At 34.6% G+C, this 25,512-nt stretch overlaps 1 protein-coding gene across 1 annotated transcript; it reads right to left on the reverse strand.

The window, feature by feature from the left end:
- Positions 1 to 17,718: 17,718 nt before the first annotated feature.
- LOC129890378 (histidine decarboxylase-like) lies at positions 17,719 to 20,414 on the reverse strand. Its single transcript, XM_055965939.1, has 6 exons — positions 20,328 to 20,414; positions 19,809 to 20,037; positions 19,088 to 19,322; positions 18,798 to 18,991; positions 18,580 to 18,716; positions 17,719 to 18,486 (listed from the first exon to the last, which is right to left on the reverse strand). Exons 1-6 carry the CDS (start codon positions 20,349 to 20,351, stop codon positions 17,908 to 17,910), a joined length of 1,398 nt encoding a protein of 465 aa, XP_055821914.1. The 5' UTR covers positions 20,352 to 20,414; the 3' UTR covers positions 17,719 to 17,907.
- Positions 20,415 to 25,512: the final 5,098 nt, after the last annotated feature.

Consider the following 25,512-nt stretch of genomic DNA (forward strand, 5'->3'; position numbering starts at 1 on the left):
GCTCTTGCTCTTTCCTTGTTGAGTACAGGGCATATTCAGATAGCTGCTGATAGACCTCAGTTAGGAAACCACTGACTTTTCAAAATTCAAGGGTGAGTCAGTTCTTTCAGGCTGCCAGAAATTCTTCTAGGATCCAACCCAACCTTTCGACATAGGCCTTTCAGACTTATTTTTATACTATTATTTTTGGGGTTGAATCCCCTTACTCTTAGACTTGTTACTTAGTAGTTTTGGTACAATGACTTTAAGATTATGAGGGGGTTTACTTCCGCATGTTTTCTTTGACTATTTTAGATTTGCGTTGAAATTGATTCTTGATTTTATGGAAACTCAGTTTATATTTATATAAAAATTGTTTTCACATCTTTTATGCCTATTTTTGTTAGGATGCTAGCTTGGATTGTAGTTTTGGTTCTCCCACCGGAGGGTTAGTGTGGGCGCCACTCACAATCCGGTTTGGGTCATGACAAAATTGGTATCAAATCCCTAGGATTGTTGATCTCATTGTACCAAAATAATTTTAGTAGAGTCTTGTGGAATGATACAAAGACGTTTTTACTTTTCTTCGAGAGGCTACACGACTTTAGAAAATCTCTATATCTTCTTCTTTCTTTGTGTTATAAATTGATTCTAATTGTTATTTGATGATCCAAATTGGTATCTAGCCTCTTTCACTCTCTTATTTACAGATGGTTAACATGCGATATAACGGTGTTCGGCCTATAGCTCCCATTGAGCTAGAGGGGGTGAAAATAATTAGAGGGCATGATCAAGGTAGGGATATAAGAAAAGGATGTGACAGAGACCGAGGAAGGGAAGCACCCGCCAGGGGTGAGGCTCCAACTGATAATGTCCCGCAGGAAGAGGGCCCTCCCGCATACCAGGTAGAAGTATAAGAGAATGTAGAAGTAGAGGTTGATGACGATATTAAGAAGAAGGTGAATGTTGAGGCCAAGAATGGAGGACTTCTCTCTCTTGACCCAACTATAGCTCAGCAGATCATGACTTTCTTGAGTGGGTTTCTCATCCTGTTGCTGTTATGGTACCTCATATGGATGGAACATTAGGCACTGATTCCTTCTTCTGTCCATTTCTGGGCCTAGTGATGACCGACACTAAGCATGATATGCTGTCTAAGTTCTTGAAATTGAAGCCACTAGTGTTTCAAGGGTCTGAGAGTGAGGATGCTTACTAGTTCATATTGGAATGCTACGAGAGACTTCATAAGTTGGGAATAGTCCACCAATATGGAGTTGAGTTCATAACTTTCCAGCTTTAAGGTGCAGTTAAAGAGTGGTGGAGAGCCTTTGTAGAATGTCGATCACCAATTTTGCCTGCACTCACTTAGGTTCAGTTCCATGCCTTATTTTTGAAGAAATATGTGTCCAAAACATTGAGAGATTGTAAGAAGGAGAAGTTCAAGGCTCTTGAGTAGGGTGACATGACTGCTTATGAGGCTAAGTTTCATGTCTTATCCATATTGCTACACAACTAGTGACTATAGAGGAGGAGAGGATCCATTTGTTCATCAAGGGATTGAATCTCTAGTTACAGTTATTGTCTGTTCACATGAACTCTATAGGTATAAACTTCAATAAAGTGAAAGACTTTGTAAAGAAAGTGAAGGGAGTCTGATGGGATGGGCAGGACAAGGCTTTGGCTAAGAAGCCCAAAAGCACAAGTAATTTCATTGGTTCTTATTCCAGAGGTTTAGGTAGGTCGATATTTGCAACCCCACCAATTCAGTCAGCTATGCCCATTTCTACGGGTTGTTACTCATAGACTCCACAATAGAATCCTACCCAAGATGGTCAGGGAGCTTCTTTTTCATAAGGTAACATGCCATTCTTTGACTGTAGTTATTATAATTGTGGAAAACTAGGGCATATGATGAGAACTTTCCCCCATCCTCGCATGACTGATCCCGTATAGTAGTAGACTAGACCAGTAGTACTAGCAGACGATGGTAATAATAGTAGAGGACGTCCACAAAGTGGTCAAGGAGGAAATCAAAAAGGTAATAGAGGCCGCGGTAATGATAATGTAGGTAGAGGATCAGTCCAGCCAAGCAAGGAGGTTGTCCATCATGATTATAGGGAACAATTTTATGCCTTTCTGAGCAGGACAAAGTTGAAGCATTTGATGCAGTGATCACATGTTCTATTCTTATCTGTGATCGGATGGCTACTGTCTAGTTTGATCCGGGTTCTACTTAGTATAGTTTGCCTTGGGTCTTGATATGAATTGTGATATGCTTGATGCACCCATCTATATTTCTACACTAGTTGGAGAGTCAATTTTAGTCACCCATGTTTATCGTGCTTGCTCTGGTATGTTTATGGGTTTTCAGACTTGGGTGAATTTGGTGATTATGGACATGACTGATTTTAATATGTTATTAGGCATGATTTGATTGTCCCTTATTTTTCTATGCTTAATTATAATGCTAACACCGTGACTCTAAAGATCTCAGGTAGGGAAAGGTTAGGGTGGGAAGGGATGTACAAGCCTAAGCCAACTAAGGTGGTCTCTTTGTCCAGGCTAAAAAACTGGTAGGGCAGGGTCGTTTGGCATACTTGACTCATATTCAGGATGTTAAAGTTGAATCCCATTCTATTGAGTCTATTCCTGTAGTGTCTGAATTCAAGGAAGTGTTACAACTGATTTGCCTGGCATGCCTTCGGATAGAGAGATAGATTTTTGTATTGACTTGGAGCCGGATACTCGTCCAATTTCTATTCCTCTCTATCACATGAATCCGACAGAATTTAGAGAGCTTAAGGCTCAAATCCAAGAAATCCTTCATAAGGCTTTTATTTGTCCTAGTGTTTCTCCGTGGGGTGCTCTAGTCTTATTTGTTAAGAAAAAAAATAGTAGTATGAGAATGTACATAGACCACTGATAGTTGAATAGGGTCACCATATGAAATATGTACTTATTGTCTCACATAGATGATCTCTTTAACTAATTGCAGGGTGCATCAATCTTTTCAAAAATTAATATAAGGTTTGGTTACCATCAGCTGAAGATTAGACTTGAGGATGTACCTAAAACGACATTCAAAATTTGGTATGAGAACTATGAGTTTTTGATAATGTTGTTTAGGTTGACCAATGCACTTGCAACCTTCATAAGTTTGATGAATGGTGTGTTCAATCCGTTCCTGAATTCTTTTGTAATTGTATTTATAGATGAAATTTTGGTTTATTCAAAGAGTAAGAAAGAACATGAAAACCATCATTGTATTGTTTTGGGTTTCCTGGAGAAATAAAAATTTTATGCAAAATTCTCTAAGTGTGAATACTGGTTGTCTTTTGTGACCTTCTTGGGTCATATGGTTTCAAAAAAAAGGGTGATGGTAAATCCTTAAAAAGATTGAATCAGTCAAGAACTGGGGCCATCGTAGTTCTGTGAAGGAAGTTAGAAGTTTTGTGAGGTTTGCGATCTACTATCACCGGTTCGTGAAGAATTTTGCTTTTATCGCCACCCATTTAACAAGGCTGACTCAGAAAGAGGTACCGTTTGAGTGGATTGACAAATGTAAAGAGAGATTTCAAAAGTTCAAGACTCTTCTGCCCACAGCACCTATTCTGATCATGCGAGTTGAAGGAAAAAATTTCATTGTCTATTGTGATTTTTCACATTCACGCTTGGATGGTGTGTTGATGCAGGAAATTTTTTTATAGACTATGACTCGCGGTAGTTTAAGGTTCATGAGAGGAACTATCCAATGCATAACTTGGAGTTGGCAGCAGTGATCTTTGCCCTCAAGATTTGGCAGCATTATCTGTATGGTATCAAGTGTGATGTATTTATAAGTCATCTCAATCTACAACATGTGCTTACCCAGAATGACCTGAATCTGAGACAATGAAGATGCATGAAGTTGCTTAATGATTATGATGACACCATCCAGTATCATCCAAATAAGGTTAATATGGTGGCAGGCATATTGACACGACCTAAACTAGGGCCTAGCCGTGACATGGTGATTAGAATCTCGAAGGACCCCAACCAAGCATTTTTGTATATCATTCGTGAGCATACATAAGGTAAATAAATCTAAATTAATACACGGAAGCATAGTCTTAATAAAAGGAGCATAAGTCTCAAAATGAGCAAAAATAACAACATAGACTCTCATTATCTAATATGCCTCTATTACTAGATGGGGGGCATAAGACAAGCTCCTAGATCACCCAAATATAACGACAAAAGAAGTCATAAGCTCATAAGAAAATAAAGTGTCACGTCCGAAACTTGAGGACTCATTACAAGTATAAAAGTATGATAAACTCTAGTCACAAACGTGAGGAGGATGAGCATGATCGACAGATCCTACGTTATGATACAATGTAGGTAAAAATATGTATTAGTACATGTAATGCACTAAGTATGTGAGAAGATGCATGAACAATAAACATAAGACATAATCAATATAGATCATGGGATGCAAGACCAATTTCTTTAAAACAAGAGTAAAACCATGAAAACATTAAAACATTAAACTCATTGGTCAATGCATTAAAATCTCATTATCATCATAAGAACTTATAACTTGCTTTAATTGGTGTTAGATAGGAACATTAACCAATATATAAGACCATGTGAGCTAATACATGAAATTCGATGACTTCCACATTGAGATGGGGAAAGCTACATTGCAGAGCATACTCCATTAAGTAACTCTTTTAACTTTTATATGTGTATCCACTAGTTTCTTCATATTGGCATCTTTAAACCTACGCATGCAATGTAGTTTGGGATTAAAGGTTGCTATTAGGATTTTCTTGGGTAGCTACAATAGAATACCGAACCGCACTTCACCTTAAAGTCCTCTAAGTGATTAGTTATTATCCCAATGGAACTTTCATGAAAACATAGTCTTTAACATCATTAGGAAAGATAATAATAGATATCAATCCATCTTTATAAAATAAACATAAGAGTACCTCATCTATCAATTTCATCATAAATGCGTGACGAATTTGCCATCACAACCTTTAACTTCTTTAACTTGATTGTGCAAGAATTGTCCTTATTACACTACCACTTTTGCATATTACATCATTGAAATATTAGCTTGAAAATCATGATCATATTTCATAAATCATACTTGAAACTAGCATATAGCATGAGTCATTGCAATTCATCTTAAAATCATGCAATATGATATAAATTATGCATAATTAGGCTAATATCATTGAAATATATCATACTTGAGAAGACCCAATGCAATTCATGATATTGGGGCTTTTAGAAGAATAATTCATAAGAGATTTGAGAAGAAATCTTTGGGATTACACAGATGAAAGGGCCCAAAGATGAATTCCCATATACCTTGACCTTTATGAGCCCTAAATTGAAAAGAATTAATGCTTGATCTTAGAGTTTTCCTCTGGAATTTCTTGAGGAAGAATAAGACTCTTGAGAGGAACCTTGGAAGAGAAGATTTTGTGATTTGGGGGTTAATGAGAGAATGGGAGGGTTACGAGGATTTAGGGTAGTTAATGGGTAATAATCTAGTCCCAAAAACCATCCACATTCATTAATGAAATATAAGGAAGGACCAAAATAACCCCAATTTAAAAACTAAATTCGGAACCCAAGACGGACCCTCATCACGGCCCGTGAAAGTCACTACAGACCGTATTAGGGTCGTGGTGATAGACTTAACTTATAAAAAGAGGTCTTAGCAAGGGGTGCCCATCACAAGACCCACTATGATTCGTGAAGGGCAATACGGCCCGTGGTGGAGGGAACATAGTAGGAGTGTCAAAAGGGTATGCAGGAGGGTCCACTATGGGAGACACCATAACTCGTGGTGCTCACTATGGATCGTGGTCCCTTGACATGATACTTTCCCTACCGACTTGAGTGTTAGGACCTTAACCACAGTGGCTCACCACAGGCGGTGGTAAGGAATACGACCTGTGATGGTCTTTATGGTCATCACCTAGTGCCACAAAATTGAGTTTTCTAGGGAGTCATATCTTTAACCTACTTTTTTGACTTCTCAACTTCTAGGGTATTACACGCATTGAGCCAGAAGCTGGTTAGTATGGGTAGTCTAGCTTGTTTGGGAGTTTCTAAGCAACCTCTGGCTAGAGAGTTTAAAGACTTAGAGCCTAAGTTCATAAGTCTAGGCATCTCAGAGAGAGGTGGGGTGTTGGCCAGTATTAAGGTCAGACCTACTTTATTAAAGAAATCAAGGCCAAGAAGTTTGAGGATGAAAACTTAAATGAGATCAGAAAGAAGTCCTTGTTGGGAAAAGACCAGGATACAACCCTTGATACATGTGGGGTGCTCAGTTTTGAGGGAAGAATTTGTGTTTCCTAAGTAGATGGATATATTCAGAAAGTACTGTTAGAGTCTCATGGTTCGCAATACTCTATCCATTCAGGTGTGAACAAGATGTATACAGATGTGAAATGGATCTATTAGTGGTATAACATGAAAAAAACATAGCTAAGTTTGTAGCTAAGTGTCAAAACTATCGGCAAATGAAGTACGAGCATCAAAGACCTGTCGCTTTACTTCAGAGAATGCCCATTCCTGAATAGAAATGAGAACGAATAACTATGTACTCTGTGGTAGGTCTTCCTAAAACCTTAGAAAAATTTGACTCTTTTTAGTTTATGGTTAATAGACTGACGAAGTCATCCCACTTTATTCCAGTTAGAGTTGACTATAATGCACAACAATTGGCAAAAGTCTATTTGAAAGAGATAGTAAGGTTGCACGGGGTGCTTCTTTCTATCATCTCAGCCTGTGGTACAAAGTTTCCATCCATGTTTTGGGGGAAATTACATGAAAAGTTGGGCACTCAACTCATATTTAGCACAATCTTTCATCCACAGACTGATGGGCCATCGAAGAGAATAATTTAGGTGTTGGAAGATATGTTGACGGCATGTGTAATCAATTTTGAATGACATTGGGATAAATTTCTACCTGTGTGTGAGTTATCCTATAACAATAACTATAACTCCAGCATTGATATGACACCATTTGAGGACTTTATATGAGGGGATATAGATCACCCATAGGGTGGTTTGATACTAGAGATGTGAAACCTTTGGGAGTTGATCTGGTGATGAATGCTTAGGATAAAGTAAGGAGTATCCAAGCTAAGCTTTTAGCAACTCAGAGTCGACAGAAGGAGTATGCAAATCACAAGGTGAGAGATGTAACATTCTAGGCAGGTGAACATATTTTCCTGAAGGTGTCGCCCGTCAAGGAGGTGATGAGGTTGGGCAAGAAGAGCAAGCTTATTCCTCGCTATATAGGCCCGTTTGAGATTCTTGACTTTGTAAGGTTAGTGGTTTACAGGTTGGATCTACCACCTAGTTTTTATGGAGTCCATCTAGTGTTCCATATATCTATGCTGAAGAAGTATCATGGGAATGGAGATTATATCATTAAATGAGAATCAGTGTTACTAGACAAGGACCTATAGTACGAGGAAGAGCTAATTGCTATTTTTGATCATGATGTCCGAAAACTAAGGACTAAATAGATTAAGTCTGTAAAAGTCCAATGGAAGCATCATCTGATTGAGGAATCTACTAAGGAAGTCGAGAAGGACATACGAGACAAGTATTCTCAGTTGTTCAATGATTCAGATACTACTTTATCTTTGCCTTAGCCCATTTTTTCCTTTCTTGGATCACTCAGGACGTGTGATGGATAAATTGGTATCTATTGTAAGGATATATTTCCACTGTTATGGATAAGCCAATGGGGAAGGAAATTGGGCCAGAAAACGTCTGAGTAGTAACTTGGAAAATTTGAGCCTATGCCAGACTTGGATGAAATCTAAGTCAGGTGAGGCTGGGGATAATTTGGTAATGGATGTGTAACGCATTTATCAGTTTGATAGTTGGAATTGATAGCCAAGACACTAAGGAGTATGTATGACTTTACGAAATTAAATTCGGGCGAATATAACTCCCATAATTGATCTTGGCGTGAAGGGTTAAAATTAGAACGTCATGGTTTGAGGGCATGTTGCAAAATAAGAGCTTCGGAAATAAATCCCAAGGTTCTATTCCCGTGTAACCCTCCATGACGGTATTATTTCCGCTATAGTGGGGTAAGTGGCGCCATGGCAAAACAAAAGTGAATTTAAACATAAAAAGTCCCAAAAACATTAGTTTTCTACAATCCTCATTCTTGGAGAGAAAAGGGATGAACTAGGGTTATTCTTTTTAGTTTTCCACCTATTGTTATGCCAAAGGTAAGTTAATTACTTTCCTAATTCCTAATTTGATTCTTAGAGCATAGAATCCATGGTAGATATCTTAGGGGAGAGTTCTTGGTCTGATTTTAATGGTGGAAAATAGCCCTTGATAGGTAATATGATCATGAAAGTGTCCATGTTTAGGATGTTACATCGGGTGTGGGAGGTCATTATTTGTTGATTCTTTATAATTGTTGTTGTTGTTTTTAGAGCAAGAATAAGCCGAAAAACTTCAGAAAGGGAAATCTCCAACTGTTTAGAGTTCCCAAGGCTTGATTTTGAGGTAGATGATAGTTTTACATTCCTGTATGTGCTACATGTGCTTGTTAATGTGATTGATAGTATTGCCTACATGTGAGAGACTAGAAAAGATATAATGAACTTGGTAAAATGACTAATGTGATCAATTACATGCACTGAACATACTAATTGATTGTGCCAGTATATGAACTATTCATTGTGGACTGTGGTTGTGTTTGTGACAGTGAACTGCATGTGGGATCGACTGTCACATTCCGACACACATATATATTGAATCATGTGTCATGTTCAAACACACACACACACACACACACATATATATTGGATCAAGTGTCACGTTCCGATACATATATATACATATTGAATTGGGTGTCACTCTTCGACAACACAGACACACACACACATATATTGAATCGGGTGTCACGTTCTGACTCAAACTAATTATTTGAGTATGGGTCCAATGAGAGGACTATTGTTGACTGTTGTTTTGAGATTGACATTGTGAATTGAATAATGCTTATGAATTGTTAATTATTAATGTGTTTCATAGATGTTGTCTTTATATGTGTTTCATAGATATTGTATTTACTATATCATAGTTGCTTGCATATGTTTCACTGACGGGATTGGCCATGTGATTCTACCAGTATACCATTATTTATGGTTACTGATACTGCACTTTCTCTTTCCTTGTTAAGTACATGACATTTTCAGGCAACTGTTGATAGAACTCAGTTAAGAGACCACTGAATTTTCAGGATTCAAGAGTGAGCTAACTCTTTTAGGCTGCCATTGATTCTTCTAGGATCTCAGTCCAACCTTTCAGACTTAGGCCTTTCAGACTTGTTTCTATACTATTGTTTTTGAAGTTGCACTTCCTTACTCTTAGACTTGTTACTCTGTAGTTTTGGTACAATGACTTTTAGATTGTAAAGGGATTGACTTTCGCATGTTTTCTTTGACTATTTTAGGTCTATGTTGAAATTAATTTCTGAGTTTATGGGAACTCCGTTTAGTCTTATATAAAAAATTGTTTACACATCTTTTATGCCTATTTTGTATTAGCATGCTAGCTTGGAATGTAGTTTTAGTTCTTCCACCAGAGGGTTAATGTGGGTGTCACTCATGATCCGATTTGGATTGTGACAAATGACGACTCCAAACACAAGTGAAAAATAAATAAATAACTAAAAAGTCATGCAAGTGTTCATAGCGAAGATATTCACTAGTGGGTAACTCTAGCTCTAGATATAAAATGCTAGGTATATATAATTGTATGTTTGTATCTTAATAATTCATATCTTATTATTAATTGTATGATTTTTATTTTTTATAACCACATTTCCGTTGATCTTAATAAGTTTGAATAGTTTTAATCTTCCACAGACATTTATATAAATATTGCAGAAAATGGTATTTTCTCACTATTCTATTCATTATGATTTTTATATTGAGTATGTTATTATTATTGTATCACTACATTCTATCCAATTAATTACCTTAATCACATAACTAGCAGTCCAACATCCATAATTATCACAACCGTCAATCACTTATGCAACTGACCACTCCACCAATCACATTCATATATATATCCTATTCTATTCAAACTTCAATTAATAAATAATAAAGTTAAAAAGAAATTTAATCAACCTCATTCTTCATATATCTTAGATGATCACTTCTTCTCTCCAAATTTGGTTAATTATTAAAAATATCCTACTCTATTCAAACTTTAATTTCAATAGGGGTCATTATATTTTTTTGACCACTTCAAAAGGATATCTAACGGAGGTAGTTGGAACTTGGAACTTAAGATTAAGGGACAAAAGAAATGAAATAGTATTATAAGTTAGGTGACTCGTGTCTTTTTTTGACTAAAAGAGTTAGGAGTACGATTTAGTTTTGAACCTTGTTAATTAATTAGTGTCCTAGTGGATTTTATTTTATTCTTTATTGTTTGAAATAAGTACCTCATGAGATAAGCGGATCTAATTTTAATCATTGAAATAATAATAATGAAAATGATCCTTTCAAAAATAGATGATTAATCATTTGCTTCTCTGAATAGCTAATGAAAGGGACCCTTTCAAAGACAAATAATTAATCATCTACTTTTCACCTTTTTTGAATACCCAGGACTAGGGGTGTACATAGACCGGGTTGATTCAGATTTTTTATAAATCAAACCAAATCATTTGTGTCGGGTTATTAAATCTATAAACCAAACCAAACCAATAAAAGTCGGATTTTTCGATATCAATTTTTCTCGGGTTTTTCGGTTTTTTTCGGGTTTTTCGGTTTTTTCGGGTTTCTCGGGTTTTTCATAGTATCTAATAAAAAGCACAGAGCAGTACTTCTTAAAAAGAGTTCTAGTACAAAATATCAACATATAAGATGGAGGCAGAACACTGTTTGAAGTTTTAACTTTATAATATAACTTTATAAGATGAGCTTCTTTTGTAATATTATTTAGATGAGCTTCTCAAATCCAAATCTAAATGTAAGAAAGAAAACAAAAATTATGAAAAAAAATTTAAAAATATTTATAAATTACATTTTAATAAATATTTTTATGTATAACATAATTTAAAAGTAGTATATCTATAATCGAGTTGGTTTGGGTTCGGTTTGACTTTTTTTAGTTAAAACCAAACCAACCCTATAATGGTCGGTTTTTTTTTTCAAACACCAAACCAAGTCAAACCAAACCACTAGTCGGTTTTTTTTCCGGTTTGGTTCGATTTGTCGGTTTGATGCGGTTTATCGGTTTGCCCTGTACAACCCTACCCAGGACAACAAAAATCCAATTAATTATCATAGTAATTGTAGACTTGCCTTCTAAGAAAGAAGAATTTAAGAAAATTTCCATTTTGTGCTATATCTGTGAGACTGTGATAACAACTTTTAATCGAGCACAAAAGTGACAAATGTCCTCAACGAGTGTAACATATATATTGACATTGTTGAGAATACTTGATTGATATAAGAATTAGTAGGTCAAGATAGGTAGAAAAAATTATGATTTTGATTTGAGTTCTATGTGGTCAAAAATCATTTGTTCAATTTGGAATAAAAACTTGTAATACGTGGTTAGATTTTATGCTAGCTATTAAAATACTAGTTTAATTTTGTACTCTTCATCAAATGTACATGTATTTCTACTTTCATCATTTTCCAATACTAATGGAAAAGTTAAGTTGTCATAATCTTGTGTAATTTGCAATACGTTAGAAGTTTGAATAACCTTTGACAATCTTGCAACAGCTATGAAGGTACGTACACTAAAATTTTCATTTCTCCAATTCTTAGGAACCGTTTGGTTTCATGACAAATTATGATGAGATTAGTAATCTTGATATTATTTCTTATTGATTGTTTGGTTTGACGTATTAAAAATAACACGCATTACATAATTTATAAGAAAAAGTTGTTTGTTTATAAAAATATCCTTGTTTTTTTTAAGTAGAAAAAGGATTTGAGAGACCTCGGAGAGGTGTTTTTATCATTTTCATTATTTTATTCGGGGATAATTAATTCCTATACTATTATCCTGCAATCTGATAGGGTTAACTAGTGTCGACTTTGATGTTTAAGTTATACCAAGATTAGTAATCATACAAAATATAAGACAACACTAAATTTTTATACCAAATTATTTCTGCTCGTACCGCATACCAAACACTCCCTTAATTATAAAGAAATGTGTAACTCTTTGTCAAAAAATCAGAAAGAAGAAGTGTATTGAAGATTATGATAGAATGGTTGAGGTTTTCCACCTCTCATTAGAGATTTGAAGTTCAAATTTAGTAATGGAGAAATTTTTTATATAAAATGCTCTTTCTTTTAAATTCTATGTGATGTTAATTTGGGTTTATTAGAGTATCAAACTTGTAGGTTCCAAATATTAAATAGGGGAGGAGAAGGAGGGGGAAAATAATTGGTTTTGACCATATGATATATTGCGCTATGAGTTACTTATTTTGTAGCTAAGTTTCATAGCTACAAATTGGAAAAAAAAATTAGATAGAGAAGTGAATTTAAGTTAGGGAATTGGAGTTATACTCCCTCCGTTCATATTTAGTTGTAAATGCATCATTTTATTTATTTAATTTAAAAAATTAAAAGGTTTTAATTATATATATATATATATATATATATATATATATATATATATATATTAATCTTAGTATTAAATAACTATATAAAGTAGTAGTAGAAAAAATTAGAGTTTCAAAGTATCAATAGTAGTACATTTTTTTTTTGATTTCTCACCCGGTGTGTCATGATCCCGACCCACCGTGCCTAGCACCCACACTAACCCTTCGGTGGGAGAACCATTCTAAACAATCCCACAACAATAAACGCAAAGTAACCCAAGTTCTTAAGATGCAATAGGTGTAAAACAAGAATTAATGTTGAAACTAGTGATCAGCCCAAACATATGCGGAAGTAAATACATCCTAGGAACTGAAAGTCGTTCGTACCAAAATTCTAACCAAATGTCAAAGTAAGAAAAATGTGAACACTCCCAAAAGAATTTAAAATACTAAACAAATGTCTGAACATCTGAGTCCCGAAAGGAGGACTGAGACAAGTGAGGAAGTCCACGACAGCTTGACAGAATAACTCACCCTTGGACTTCGAGCAAACCTTTACTTCTCTAAACGAGGTCTCTCCGCAGCTAGCTGAATATGCTCTGTACTCAATAAAAGGTAGAGCAAGAGTAGTATCAGTACATAAAAATAACGGTGTACTGATAGGATCACGCGTTTAGCCAGTAAGCGGATCATAAACAAGTAAATTCAACACAATAGACATATAATATATATATATATATATAATAAGTTAACTAATCTCAAGTTCAACTATATTCAGTAATATTATAGCTCAATATCCTCCACATGCTATAACTTCACATAAAGGTCCTCTAGGGGACCTACAAACAATTAACTTTGTGTCGGAACGTGATACCCAATTCAACTATATGTCGAAGCCTGACACTTGAACAAATTATGTGTCAAAACGTGACACCCTATCCAAATATGTGTCAAAACGTGACACCTGATCCAAGCATACCACAATCACAATTACATTCAGTATTTATAGCATTTATATCACCAAGAACAGTTTTATCACAAAAGCAGGCCAGCAAATGATCATTTCACATAAAATCTAGCATGTTTCCGTATTTATATACACACACGCATATCATGAAGCAATTGAACAAGTATATGAAAACATACGGGAAACTAGACCATTACCTATCTCAAATTCATGCTTCAACAACCTTACAATTCAAGAATTTTCCTTTTTCGGATTCGTTCCTCTCGTTCTTGATCTAGAAAATAGTAAATACATATAAAGAATCAACACAATGGCCTAACTATTATTAAATATAACACAATTCATACCCTAGGCCAAATCCATGATTCTAACTCCACCCTGGGGCGATTTTCCACCATTAGTTTTCAGTTCAAACCCTCCCCCAATGATTACTAACCATAATTTCTAGGTTCTAGGAATCAAAGTATGAATTTAGGGAGTAAAATCCTTACCTTAAGCGTGAAAATCAGTGGTAAATTGATAAAAATCGCCCTAGGTCACCTCTTGAAGTCTTAGAAATTGATTTTGCAGAAAAAGATTGTTTTTGGGGTTTGTCATGACTTAAGTCGCGACTGTCCCGCTCTGATGGGACCCGTCCCACTCTGGCGGAAATAATTCTACTATGATGGGATATGCAGAAACAGTGAGCTCGAAGTTTGTGCTTCAAACCCCCATTTCACAACACACCCACTTCCAAGGACGTATTAAAATATACCCTTCACGTCAACTTCGATTTCGGGAGTTTTACTCGTCCGAGTGCGATTCCGCGAAGCCGTAAATGCTCCGTATCGTCTTGGCTATCATCCTATCTAATCAAATTAGAGATTTGATCTCCCATCATTCACATGACCACCCTAGACTTTACTTGACTCAAAATTCTGTCAAGTTTGGTCTAGGCTAAATTTTTTCGAAGTTACTACTCGAAGTTTTCTGGCCTGAAATCTTTCTCCATTGGCCTATTCCTAATGACTGGGACAAGTCGTTACACGGTGTTTCCATTGGAGCCCTGATTAAATTTTGATCGCGTACTGCGGGCCCATTTTGAATGTGGGCTCCCAACAGAATTTTCATCATACTCAGAACTTGAACATTTGACCTCTGATCAGGGTGGACTAATAAAAATTTTCTTAAGATTTGTACCAAATCAACACTGGCCAAGTAAAATGAAGCGGAGGGGAGTAGCGTCTATTATTCAATCCACTCTAATTTAAGTAGCCTTTTGGCAAAAACAAGATTGTTATCTCAAAAAGTCATATTTTTTCTTGATTTCAATTTTTTTCAACAGATTAATATATATTAATTATTATTTGAGTGGTTATATGAGAATTCAAACTCACCATTTGTGCCACGACCCACGTTGTTTATTCTTCCTCATGAGATCATTGGCTAATTTGTGGTACTTGTTAAGAAGTTACATAGAGATTTTTACTACCCTAGCTAATTACTTTTTATTTTTCTTCTTTCCATGTTTGATTAATCATTAAATTTATTCATTGACCACGTCAAAAAGGATATCTAATGGGGGTGGTTGGAATCTTGAGAAGTGACTAGATAAACAATTAATAAGAAAAATTAGGATTACGATTTAGTTTTGAACTTTGTCTGAGTCTTAATGGATTCTATTTTTTTTCTTTATTGTTTGAAATAAACGACACCTGAGGTAAGGATTTTGGATACATTAAATTATTAGATTATGAAAATGATTGAGCTTGGGTGGATATTGTAGATTAGGTAATGGCAACCATCAACTAATTAAAATCAAAAATATATTAACTATCAAGACCAAGTTCTAATGTCTTAAGCATGTTGTCATCATGAATTGGCGTGTTATTTTTGACTTGGGAACATATTGCTCGTTCAAAGGTTCATATTGGATTTGGTTGGTAGGAAATTTAATTAAGAAATTTAATTGAAGAAATATTCAATATTTGTAAATATGGTTTGACACCTCCAAGAAAAGGATACAAAAATATCTGTTGATTTTTTTTTTAATCTTATTTTAATGGACAATTATTTAATATCTGTTATTGACGAAAGGCGAGAAATATTCTTTAAAAATTAGTCGAGGTATACAGAGAGATGAAAGAATATATTGTACTATTGTGTAACATTTAGCTACGTTTGTGCCACACCCTAAGGTGGATCATTTTTCTTTTAGAGGAACTTGTGAGTAATGTTTTAATGATGAATGACAACAACGCTTGAGCCAGTGGCCTTGCTTTGCTCAACTACTATTTAAAAGTTAAAGAAATTAGAAGGATTTCCTTTTAGGGTTTTCGACTTATTGAACTTTATGAGTATATGCACAAATCATTGTCATATATACACACACACTGACATTCTTCAACTTCTTTTTAAATTTCTTATTTTGCTTTTAAATATTTCATTGGATTGGAGTCTGCAAACTGACATAAGAATAGGAGAGTCTTAAAAGCTCAGTTGAATAGTTATCTAAATTTTCATATGGCTGGTGAGGGTTCGTTTTCCTAACTTGTCCCCCCCCCCCATATCATTTTTAAAATAAAATAATTAAAAATAATGGTAAAATTGGGATGAAGGGATATGTCCCGTTCAACCTGCTTAAGTTTGAGTGGATCAATAATCATTCATTTATTGGTTTAGCCTATTTTCGCTCGTCTAATTTAACTGATTAAGAAAAACTAGGTGATATATATTTTAAATAGATCCATGAGAAATTTTGTCAAAATATTATCAGAAAATATTTTTTTTTATTTGATACATTATGTAGTCATAATAAAGAAAAAAACACTCCTAATTGAAATGTTACTCCTTGATTATGCTAGATTTGGAACATGTGGATGAACCAAGTGACTTACTGGCATGTTCCATCTGAAGTCAAGTGGAAACAGGACTACTGGAAGAACAGAAGTCCAATGAAAATTAGAAGAACCAAAAGATCAAAGAACTTGGAAGACTATTAAAGGTGGATTCTAATAACACAAGTTGATGAAGAGATGTGTAAAAGTGAAGAAACAATCTTTAACTCAAACACTGTAGTTAGAAGAGTTGCACTTCACGAGGTGTTTGTGAATAACTATACCCAACACCATAAGTGTATAAATAAATAACTCTTTTACCTAAGAAGATCACACACTTACATAGCGAGCTAAAGGCAGAACTCAAGCAAATAAGCAAGAGCTATTTGACCTGATATAAAGGAATCGGATTGAAGAACATGTTTCATGTCATATTTAAAATGTGACAAGATTGACCACATGATCATGGACGAGAGCAGAAAAGGAACAAAAGCTGAACGAATAGGCTTATGACTCAAAGAAAAAAGGATCCTCAATGACTATGATAACTGCCTGGGGATCAAGTTCAGAGGAAGAATCCAGTAACAATGTAGCTGAACGAACTACTTACTTAGCTTCTTTCCTCGATATCTTATACATTTTCTATTCGTCCACTTTAACTCCCTACCATTAATCTCCACCAACTTTGCATAGGCACCTTCTTTACTTCTACTTTTCCTTGGCCTTCTCTGTTCCATGACCAATCCCCTCAGGTGTTCTTCATGACCCTCAATACCTATCTAGTTGCTTTCCTAATGCAACTAGCAATCCTATCCCAAATTCCGCTAGCATCTCCACTACTTACTCAAGCCGCCATTGACATCAACTTCTCTCTATCTCTTGAGAATTGGCTATGGTTAAGCCACCCTATTTGATCATTGGTCGACCAAAACATAGCCCACTTCTTCCTCTTCCTCTTAATCTCCAAATCTATTACCAAAACCTTATGTTGTGTCGAAAAAATTCTCTGCAATCATTACAAAGTTTTTTATCCTCATTCCTAATGAACAAGTAATTAATTTAGGTCTTAACCACCCTACTACGAAAAGTTACCAACGCTCCTCCTTTGGAAACTCAAATTGGATACCAACAACTGAAAACCTTTTGTAAAATCCAAAAGTAAGACTCATCCTTTTGATGGTCAATACACATGGTTGGAAGCCCTATGGGAAGCCCATATAATTTATAATTTGTGTGTGCGTATACGTGACACATTTGGAGAAAGTTTTACAACAACTCTATTTGTATGGAGATAGAAAAAAAAAATTATAATTGCAATTAGACTAATAATCGTACGAAAACTGAAACTTATTCTCCAAATATTATTATATGTTTCAAGGTATTGATTTATGTGGTATAGTAGTAACATGACTATATGTAGAATACAATTTTTGTATATGTGAATAAAAAAATAAAGTCATAAACAGTTGCAAAATGCCATGTTGTTGAAGACGAAATCTGTAGCAATTCCTTCATGGCTTTCTAAGCGATAATGTAATCAATTTTGTGATAAGAGCAAGTACAATTTTGAGCACCAATATCATCTGCAACACAAGGTGGACTTATTCTTCCATCTTGGTACCATTTTTTTCTTTGTTGAAGCAAATCAGTGATGAAACTATCCAAAGTTTCTCTAGTGACGCCTGGCATAACAATAACATGTGCCATATCTCTCACACAAGAAAGTTGCCAACGACGAACAAATTCATGGTCACGAGGCCTCTCTAGGACAACTATGATGCTAAGCTCATTGAGCATAACACTGATTCCTGCTTGTTGAAGACGGTCTTTTAAGTATTTGGCGTTGTCAAGACATCTCTTTACGTCTTTCTGAAAGCCAATTTTACCTTTTGCACTTAGACTATACCACAAGAAAATTGGAGTCAATCCGTTTCTACTTCCAGAAATTGTAGCATCCAAAGAAGCAATATATTCAACCCTTCTTGAAAGGTTGTTAATGTAACTTTTCCTTGTTATTTGAACTCCACAGGGCATTGGACATCCCAAAAACTTGTGACCAGAAATTGTAACACTTCCAATTGGCTTTTTGAAAGAGATCATCTGTTATAAAACATAATCACAAATGTTGTTATTTTTATGTTTAAGTGGATATACTTAAATCTCTTAAGATGCAAGTAAGAAAAAAAAACTTACATTTTTAATAAAAGGGATAATAAGTCCATTTAGTGCTGCATCACAATGGATGTAAAATTGATCTTGTGTATAGCCACAATCTTCAAGTGTTTGAAGAATAACATCAAGGTCATCAATAGCTCCTTTGAAGGTAGAACCTATAGTTAAAATAACAATTATTAGAAAATGTGTAAGACATTAATAATTATTAAAAAATGTGAAGTTATTAAAATATTTACCAATTGTAACATTAATTATTGCTGGTTTGCCCTTGTTTTGAAGTAATTTTGCTTTCAAATCTGAATAATCCATCTCTCCATTTATAGATGCATTAATATTTTCAAATTCCATTCTATACATCATTGCTGCTTTGGCCACTGAGTAATGAGAATCTTTTGACGCATATAGAATTCCATTTGGAAGCAATTCTCTCCTACAAGAATAAAGTTAAATTGTTACTACGAAGATTAATTAAATTCACTCTCGAGAATCAAAACATCACACGAAATTAGTCAAAATTGATGCTTACCCAACCAAAATGCCATGTAAATTTCCTTCTGTGCCACCATTTGTAACATAACCCCAATATTGATCCCTTTCAATTTCCCACAAGTCTGCAAACCAATTCAAAACAGCCACTTCGAAATCTTTTGAATGAAAATCCACAGTATTTTGAAGAAATGGATCACCACAATTATTTAAGTGGAATTGCAAAAGTGGAGCTAAATTAGCATAGTGCTCATAACATATGTTCACTGGATAACCTGAAAAAAAATAAAAAAATCAACAGCTTAACATTTGAAAATTCATACAAGCAAAAATAAAAATAAAATATTATCCTAAACTTTGTACTAATTAAGATACATAGTATTTGTGCCAAAAAGAATTAGTGTTTAGTTTTCGATTGAGTTAGTCCATTTTGACAGCATCAATTGAGCTGGTCCGTTTTGACTACTTTAGTTAGGATCCCAAAACTGCTTCTGATAGCAATTTTGTCCCTTCCCTTTTGAAAAGTATGCACCTTAAATTCTATTTAAAAGTACACAACTACTCAAAAGTTTCCAAAAAAAGAAATTGCCAATCTATAGATCAAAGACTTATCGTGCATGCCAACTTTGTCATCAATTTACTAAAAAAATTATTATAGATAACACTTAATTTAATTATGTAATAAGTGATCGACTAGTGTAAACATTCTTTATACCATCCATATATAGAACTTAAACTCGATAATAAGAATAATTAATTACCTATATGATAGTTGATACGTTTGGTAAGTGTATCAATATAATTCATCAATGTACAGTCCAAACTTGGTCCATCATTTTTGCCTGGCTCAGTCACTGAAAGATTCAAATTTTTTCTTGGTGTTGTAGGTGTAGATGACACCTTAAGTCTCATCATTTCACTAAAATCACCATTTACAATTAATCCAGGAGGTGCTAATCCTCTTGGAGTGATTGCTGATGGCTCAAAATCCTATAAAATATCACAAACAAACAAAAAAGAATAATGTTTAGATACATGTATAGAATTAAATTAAATTAAAGAACCATGCAAATGACTAAAAATGATAAAAGAATCAAAGATGGAGGTGAGGAAAGTCCTATGAGTTATTGAAACGATAACATGAGTATCTTTTTTCTATTAATAGAGGGAGCGAAAACTAGGCTTTGCTACTTGAAGAAAGAAATAAGGATCGAAGTTTAAATTGTTCGGAGGAAATTCTACAAAAGAATGGATGAATGTTTTGTATAAAAAAATTATACCTTCTCAAATGATAAACTTCCCATTCTTGGAGCTAAAGATTTTTAGGTTTTTTGTTAGTTTTAGAATGGAAATCAAGTTTGGATAGAATTATGTATAATATTCTAGGATTATATATAGGTCCAAAAGATTGTTGTTTGTGCACCAACCACAACTCACTTTTTTTCTTTTCTTATTTCCTCACCTTTTCCTCTTTGTTTCCTTCTTTGTGTTGTTTTCCCACTTAGATAAAAATTTTAAACCATTTCATGAGCGTTGCAAAAAGTACTCTTTGACTCCGTGTTACAAAGACTACTCAAACTTTGCCAAAGTATTAGGTGAGAAACAATTTAAAGATTCATGTACAAGTGGTTTCTAAATTATTTTTTTTCATTCAATATTTATATTGAAGATCGATTATATTTGGATTCGCGTCGAAAAATTTCATATTGAGAGGTAAAGTGCTCCCTAATAAAAGCGACTCCGTACCTAAATGGACGAGTACTCGAGACCTCTGGTTAAGAGAATCAAACCAACACAATATTTAAGTAATGTTATTGTTATGACCCTCGTTTACCATTTCTTCTTTTAATTAACTAATACACAATAAACTATTTTCCAATTTATATCATACAGGAATAATATTAGTTACTTTCACTCAGATTCAGGAAACATTTAATTAGTAGTACTTGATGGTTGCCCATTTTAATGAAAATTGTACTTGTATGAATTCTGTATTAAAAAAAATAAAAATTTAATGTATTATTGTTGTCTGGATTGTTTGAGAGTTACAGAATGTATTTCTAGATCATAGAAAATATCAAAATTAATAAAAGTCACTCAAGAGACCAAGTAAGGATTGAAAGTTATGGAATAATTAATGTGAAATTAATTGTATGTCTTGAACCAATTCAAACCAATTAGGTATTACTTATTTAATTAAAAAATAACGTAAGTAATAAAAAAAAACTATAAAATTATTGCCTCTACACTCGAATTTTATACACAAAGTTGGGGAGGAAAAAAAAAACAACTTTTGTCGTACAATATTTAACCAATATATATCGACTAAATTTGAATAATCCTTCCGTGGTGACGTAAATTTGGGTTAAAACATACTCGCATCCAATATTTATGATAAGATTAATAGAAGCATGATATGTATTTTTTTTTATAGATTTTAATAACGATTAATAACATGCATTCTCATCATCTTAAATTACTTAAGTATAATAAATTTAAATAATTTAATATAAACATCGAATATCAAATAAATATTTACTGAAATTTGGGAGGTGGAACAAATGTAAATTTTTAGGAGTTCAGTGCAATTTTTTTAACTTTCTTTATGAAGTTGAACTCCAGAAAATATAATTCCAATTTTTTTAAGAATTTAAAAAATAATAAAAAGAAGGTGTTTTTGCTCCAAATTACTCAGAAAAAATTAAAAATCATTTAATTGATATTCATGACCAAATTCAACGAATTATCGAATATCATTTCTTACTTTGAAAATAAAGTATTATTTTTTTTTCAAATTTTACAACAAAACATGACTAACTGTCCGCTTTATAACTTTTTTTGAAGAATTACTTTTCAAAGAACAAAACAATAATTGCATCATTGTGTCGTCCTAGGAGTTAGATCTTTTTTGGTCTAAACTAGATATGGTATGGTACGGTATTTAAAATATTGCTACGATAATTTTGGTATTCGATTTTTTAAATTATTATATCAATTTAATTCGGTATGATTAGGTATTTTGAAGTTCGATTTTGATATTTTGCGGTATGGTAAATCGATAATCATAATTTTTTCAATTTCAATTAATATATACCCATATAATAGAATATTATGACTTCGACAATTCAAAAACATGTTTCAATTGTATTATACTAACATATTACACATGTAGAAATATATATTCAAAAGAAAGTACAACCAACTCTTTTTGTTAATCAATTACATTTAAAATACATTTCAATCAAAATAGAGTAGTCAAAGTTTCAACTTCTAAACATTTAGTTTATACTAATACTAAGTTGCATATTTGTTAGTATTTTAATAATATATATATGTTATTTATGTAACTATATATTTCGGTATGGTATTCAGTATTTCGGTATATTATTTTTAAATATCAAATACCATACCAAATATCAAAATTAATTAAAATATATACCATATACCATACAAAATACAATAATACTATACACCATATGCCTGTCCCTAATTTTTTTTGTGACAATTTTGCGGTTATAGTGAAGTACAACTGACAAAGGAAATAAAGGTAGGTTATAGTTCGGACAAGTTTGAAATTAAATTTTTAATATTCCTAGTTTGAATATTCGGATTTAACTTTTGAAATATTTTCAAATTTTAAATTAGACGTTATGTTCAAAAATATTAAAGGGTGTGTTTGGTATGAAGGAAGTCATTTGTTTGGTATGACTTCCTGACATAGAGTAAAACATTATCCAAAACTCTCTTTCAACCTCATGACCACCCAATCCCAATCGAGGAACCAACTCAAGACCTAAATCTCTACCCCGACTCGAGACCCCACTCCAAACTCTCGAACCTAGCCCAGGACTCCATCTCAACCCCGATCCCAACCCAAGACAAGACTTCCGATCCTGACTCTACACCCCAACCCTAACTTAGGACCCAACCCTTACCCAAAATCCAACTTCCCACCCTGACCCGAATTCGATCCCGATTTCGATCTGGGAGCTGATTCTTGACCTCGAACTAGACTTAACACTCGGGATCCAACTCCTGAACCCAACCTTAACTCAAGATCCAAACCCGACCCCAACTTGGGATTTAATTTGACTCTTCACCCTGAGATTGGACCCAACTCCCGACTTTGAATCGATTCTTGAAGCAGACTCAAGACTTGACTCACGACATAGACTTGCCACTCGATCCTAATGTGAGACTCGACCCTAACCCTAACCTAGGACCCTATTCTCAATCGACACTGATCAAGGACTTTGCTCTCGACTTCGACCGAGACATGACTCTCGACCTTTACATGAAATCTGACCCCGACCCAAAACTTAACCATACTATATTCCAAGCTCTAGATTAGGGTCCAGAGAAGATCCTGGATCAGGTTTGAGTCTCATTTCTTACTTTGAGATCAGTGTTGGGGTTAGCTCCTATGTCAGCGCTGGGTCTCGAGTCATGGATGGAATCGATTATTAGGTCTTGGTTTAGGGTTAGACGACCAAGTTTGGGTTAAGGATCTAGTTTTGATACAAGGTTGTATTCAAGGTCTAAGTTGGGGTCAGGTTTAAAGTTAGGATGGTGTCATGAGTCCGTGTTGTGGTAAAGTCAAATCTCGAGTCCAGGTCAGGGTCAGGTCATGTTTAGATTTCATATTAAGTGTGAGGGTCTAGGTCTGGTGTCACACACTTTATCTAGATTATATATGCTTTTGCGATAATATATTTTCTTCTTTATAATCACACACAAGAAATACGTAAGAATATTATTTATTTTCTTGGAAAATATTTTTTCGTGAAAACTTGTTTCCTTCATACCAAACACACATTTTTTTAATACCAAACACACTCGAAGTATTTTAAGACTTTGAATTTGGGGGTGAAAAGTCTTTTTAAGATTTTTGGGGATGAAGATTATTTTGCATTGTTCAGGACTTAAGTACTGAGGTGCAAGTCTTTTACGCCTAAATCTCCCTAATCAATGTAAAGAGTTTGGTATGAAGGAAAACATTTTATGGAAAACATTTTCTAATTTTCTCATGTTTGGTTGGTCAAAATATTTTCTCTTAAAAGACAAGTTCTTAAAAAATGAGAAGCATGACTTCCTTAATCTAAGTAGGAAAAATAAGTTACATAAGCGACAATGCAAGTTTATTATCTCTTTTCAAACCACCCAACACCCCTACCCCCTCCCCTGACCATCCCAAACCCTGTCACCCTTGAACCACCAATCCCCACCCCATCCCGCCCACCCGGAAAATATTTTTCTAGAAAATGTTTTTCTAGAAAACAAGTTAATTTCTAACTTATTTTCTCATTTTGGTTGGTGTGTGAAAAAAAAATTTGAAAAATACTTTCTAGTTTTTGGTTGGTAAATGAAAAAAAAAATTCCAAAAAAGATCTTTTAGTTATTGCTAAAGTGTAGAAAATACTTTTTAGGAAAGTAGTTTCTTACCTGGAAACTAACCCCGATAATTGATCCAAAACCCGAATCTAACACACAAACTAAGACACGACCCCTGTGATCAATTCGAGATACAATCCCAACACTTGATCCAAGACTTGATCCCGACTCCTGATTCAGAATCCAATATTCAAACTAGGACCCAACCCTGACCCCAATAACCAAACTTGGACACAACCCCAAAATAACCTAGGACCTGACCTGGATTCCTGACCTAAAATTCGACATTTGAACTGAACCTGTCCTTGATCCCCCACACCCAAACTTTGACATGATCTTGACACTCGATTTGAGATTTTACCCCGGGATCTAACCCCAATTCAAATCCAAGATCAGACATTCAAATTAGGACTCAACTTAGACCCTGATCCTCAAACTGGGACATAACCCCGATGATCAAATCAAGATATCACCATGACATCTGACCTATACCTTAACCCGATATCTTACTCAGGATGTGACATATAAATTGGAACCCAATCTCAATTTCGGCATCCAATCTTAGGCAAAACCCCGACACCTAACCTAGTATCCAACTTTGAATTGCGACTTGAGACTTGAATCGAGACTCAACTTCTGAATCAGGACCCGACCCAGACACCCAATGCGAGACTCGACCCCAACACCCGACTCAAGACTCGATCCCAACTCCTGGACTAGGACCCGACTTATTAATCGAGATCAACTCCAACTCCCAATCTAGGACCAAACTGTGACGACCCCCTTTCTTGGGCCCACATATTTAGGTATTGTGTATGCCAGGGTCAGCCAGTTCATCCTTTCCTTCACCCTACAGGGCTTCATGGGAATCAAATCCGAAACCTCTGACTTCTTTACATCCCACCTAAGGGGACTGCTTTTCACCAGTTGCCCTACAGGGTGAAGGAAGGGATGAACTGATTGACCCTGACATAGAGGGAGTCGTCATAAAAAAGGCATTTTTTTAGCTCAACTGGTGAAAGGTGATCCCCTGAGATTGGATTTAAAGAAGCCAAAGGTCCCGGGTTCGATTCC

The sequence above is a fragment of the Solanum dulcamara genome, chromosome 5 (assembly GCF_947179165.1).
Source record: "Solanum dulcamara chromosome 5, daSolDulc1.2, whole genome shotgun sequence".
Taxonomy (NCBI): Eukaryota; Viridiplantae; Streptophyta; class Magnoliopsida; order Solanales; family Solanaceae; genus Solanum; species Solanum dulcamara.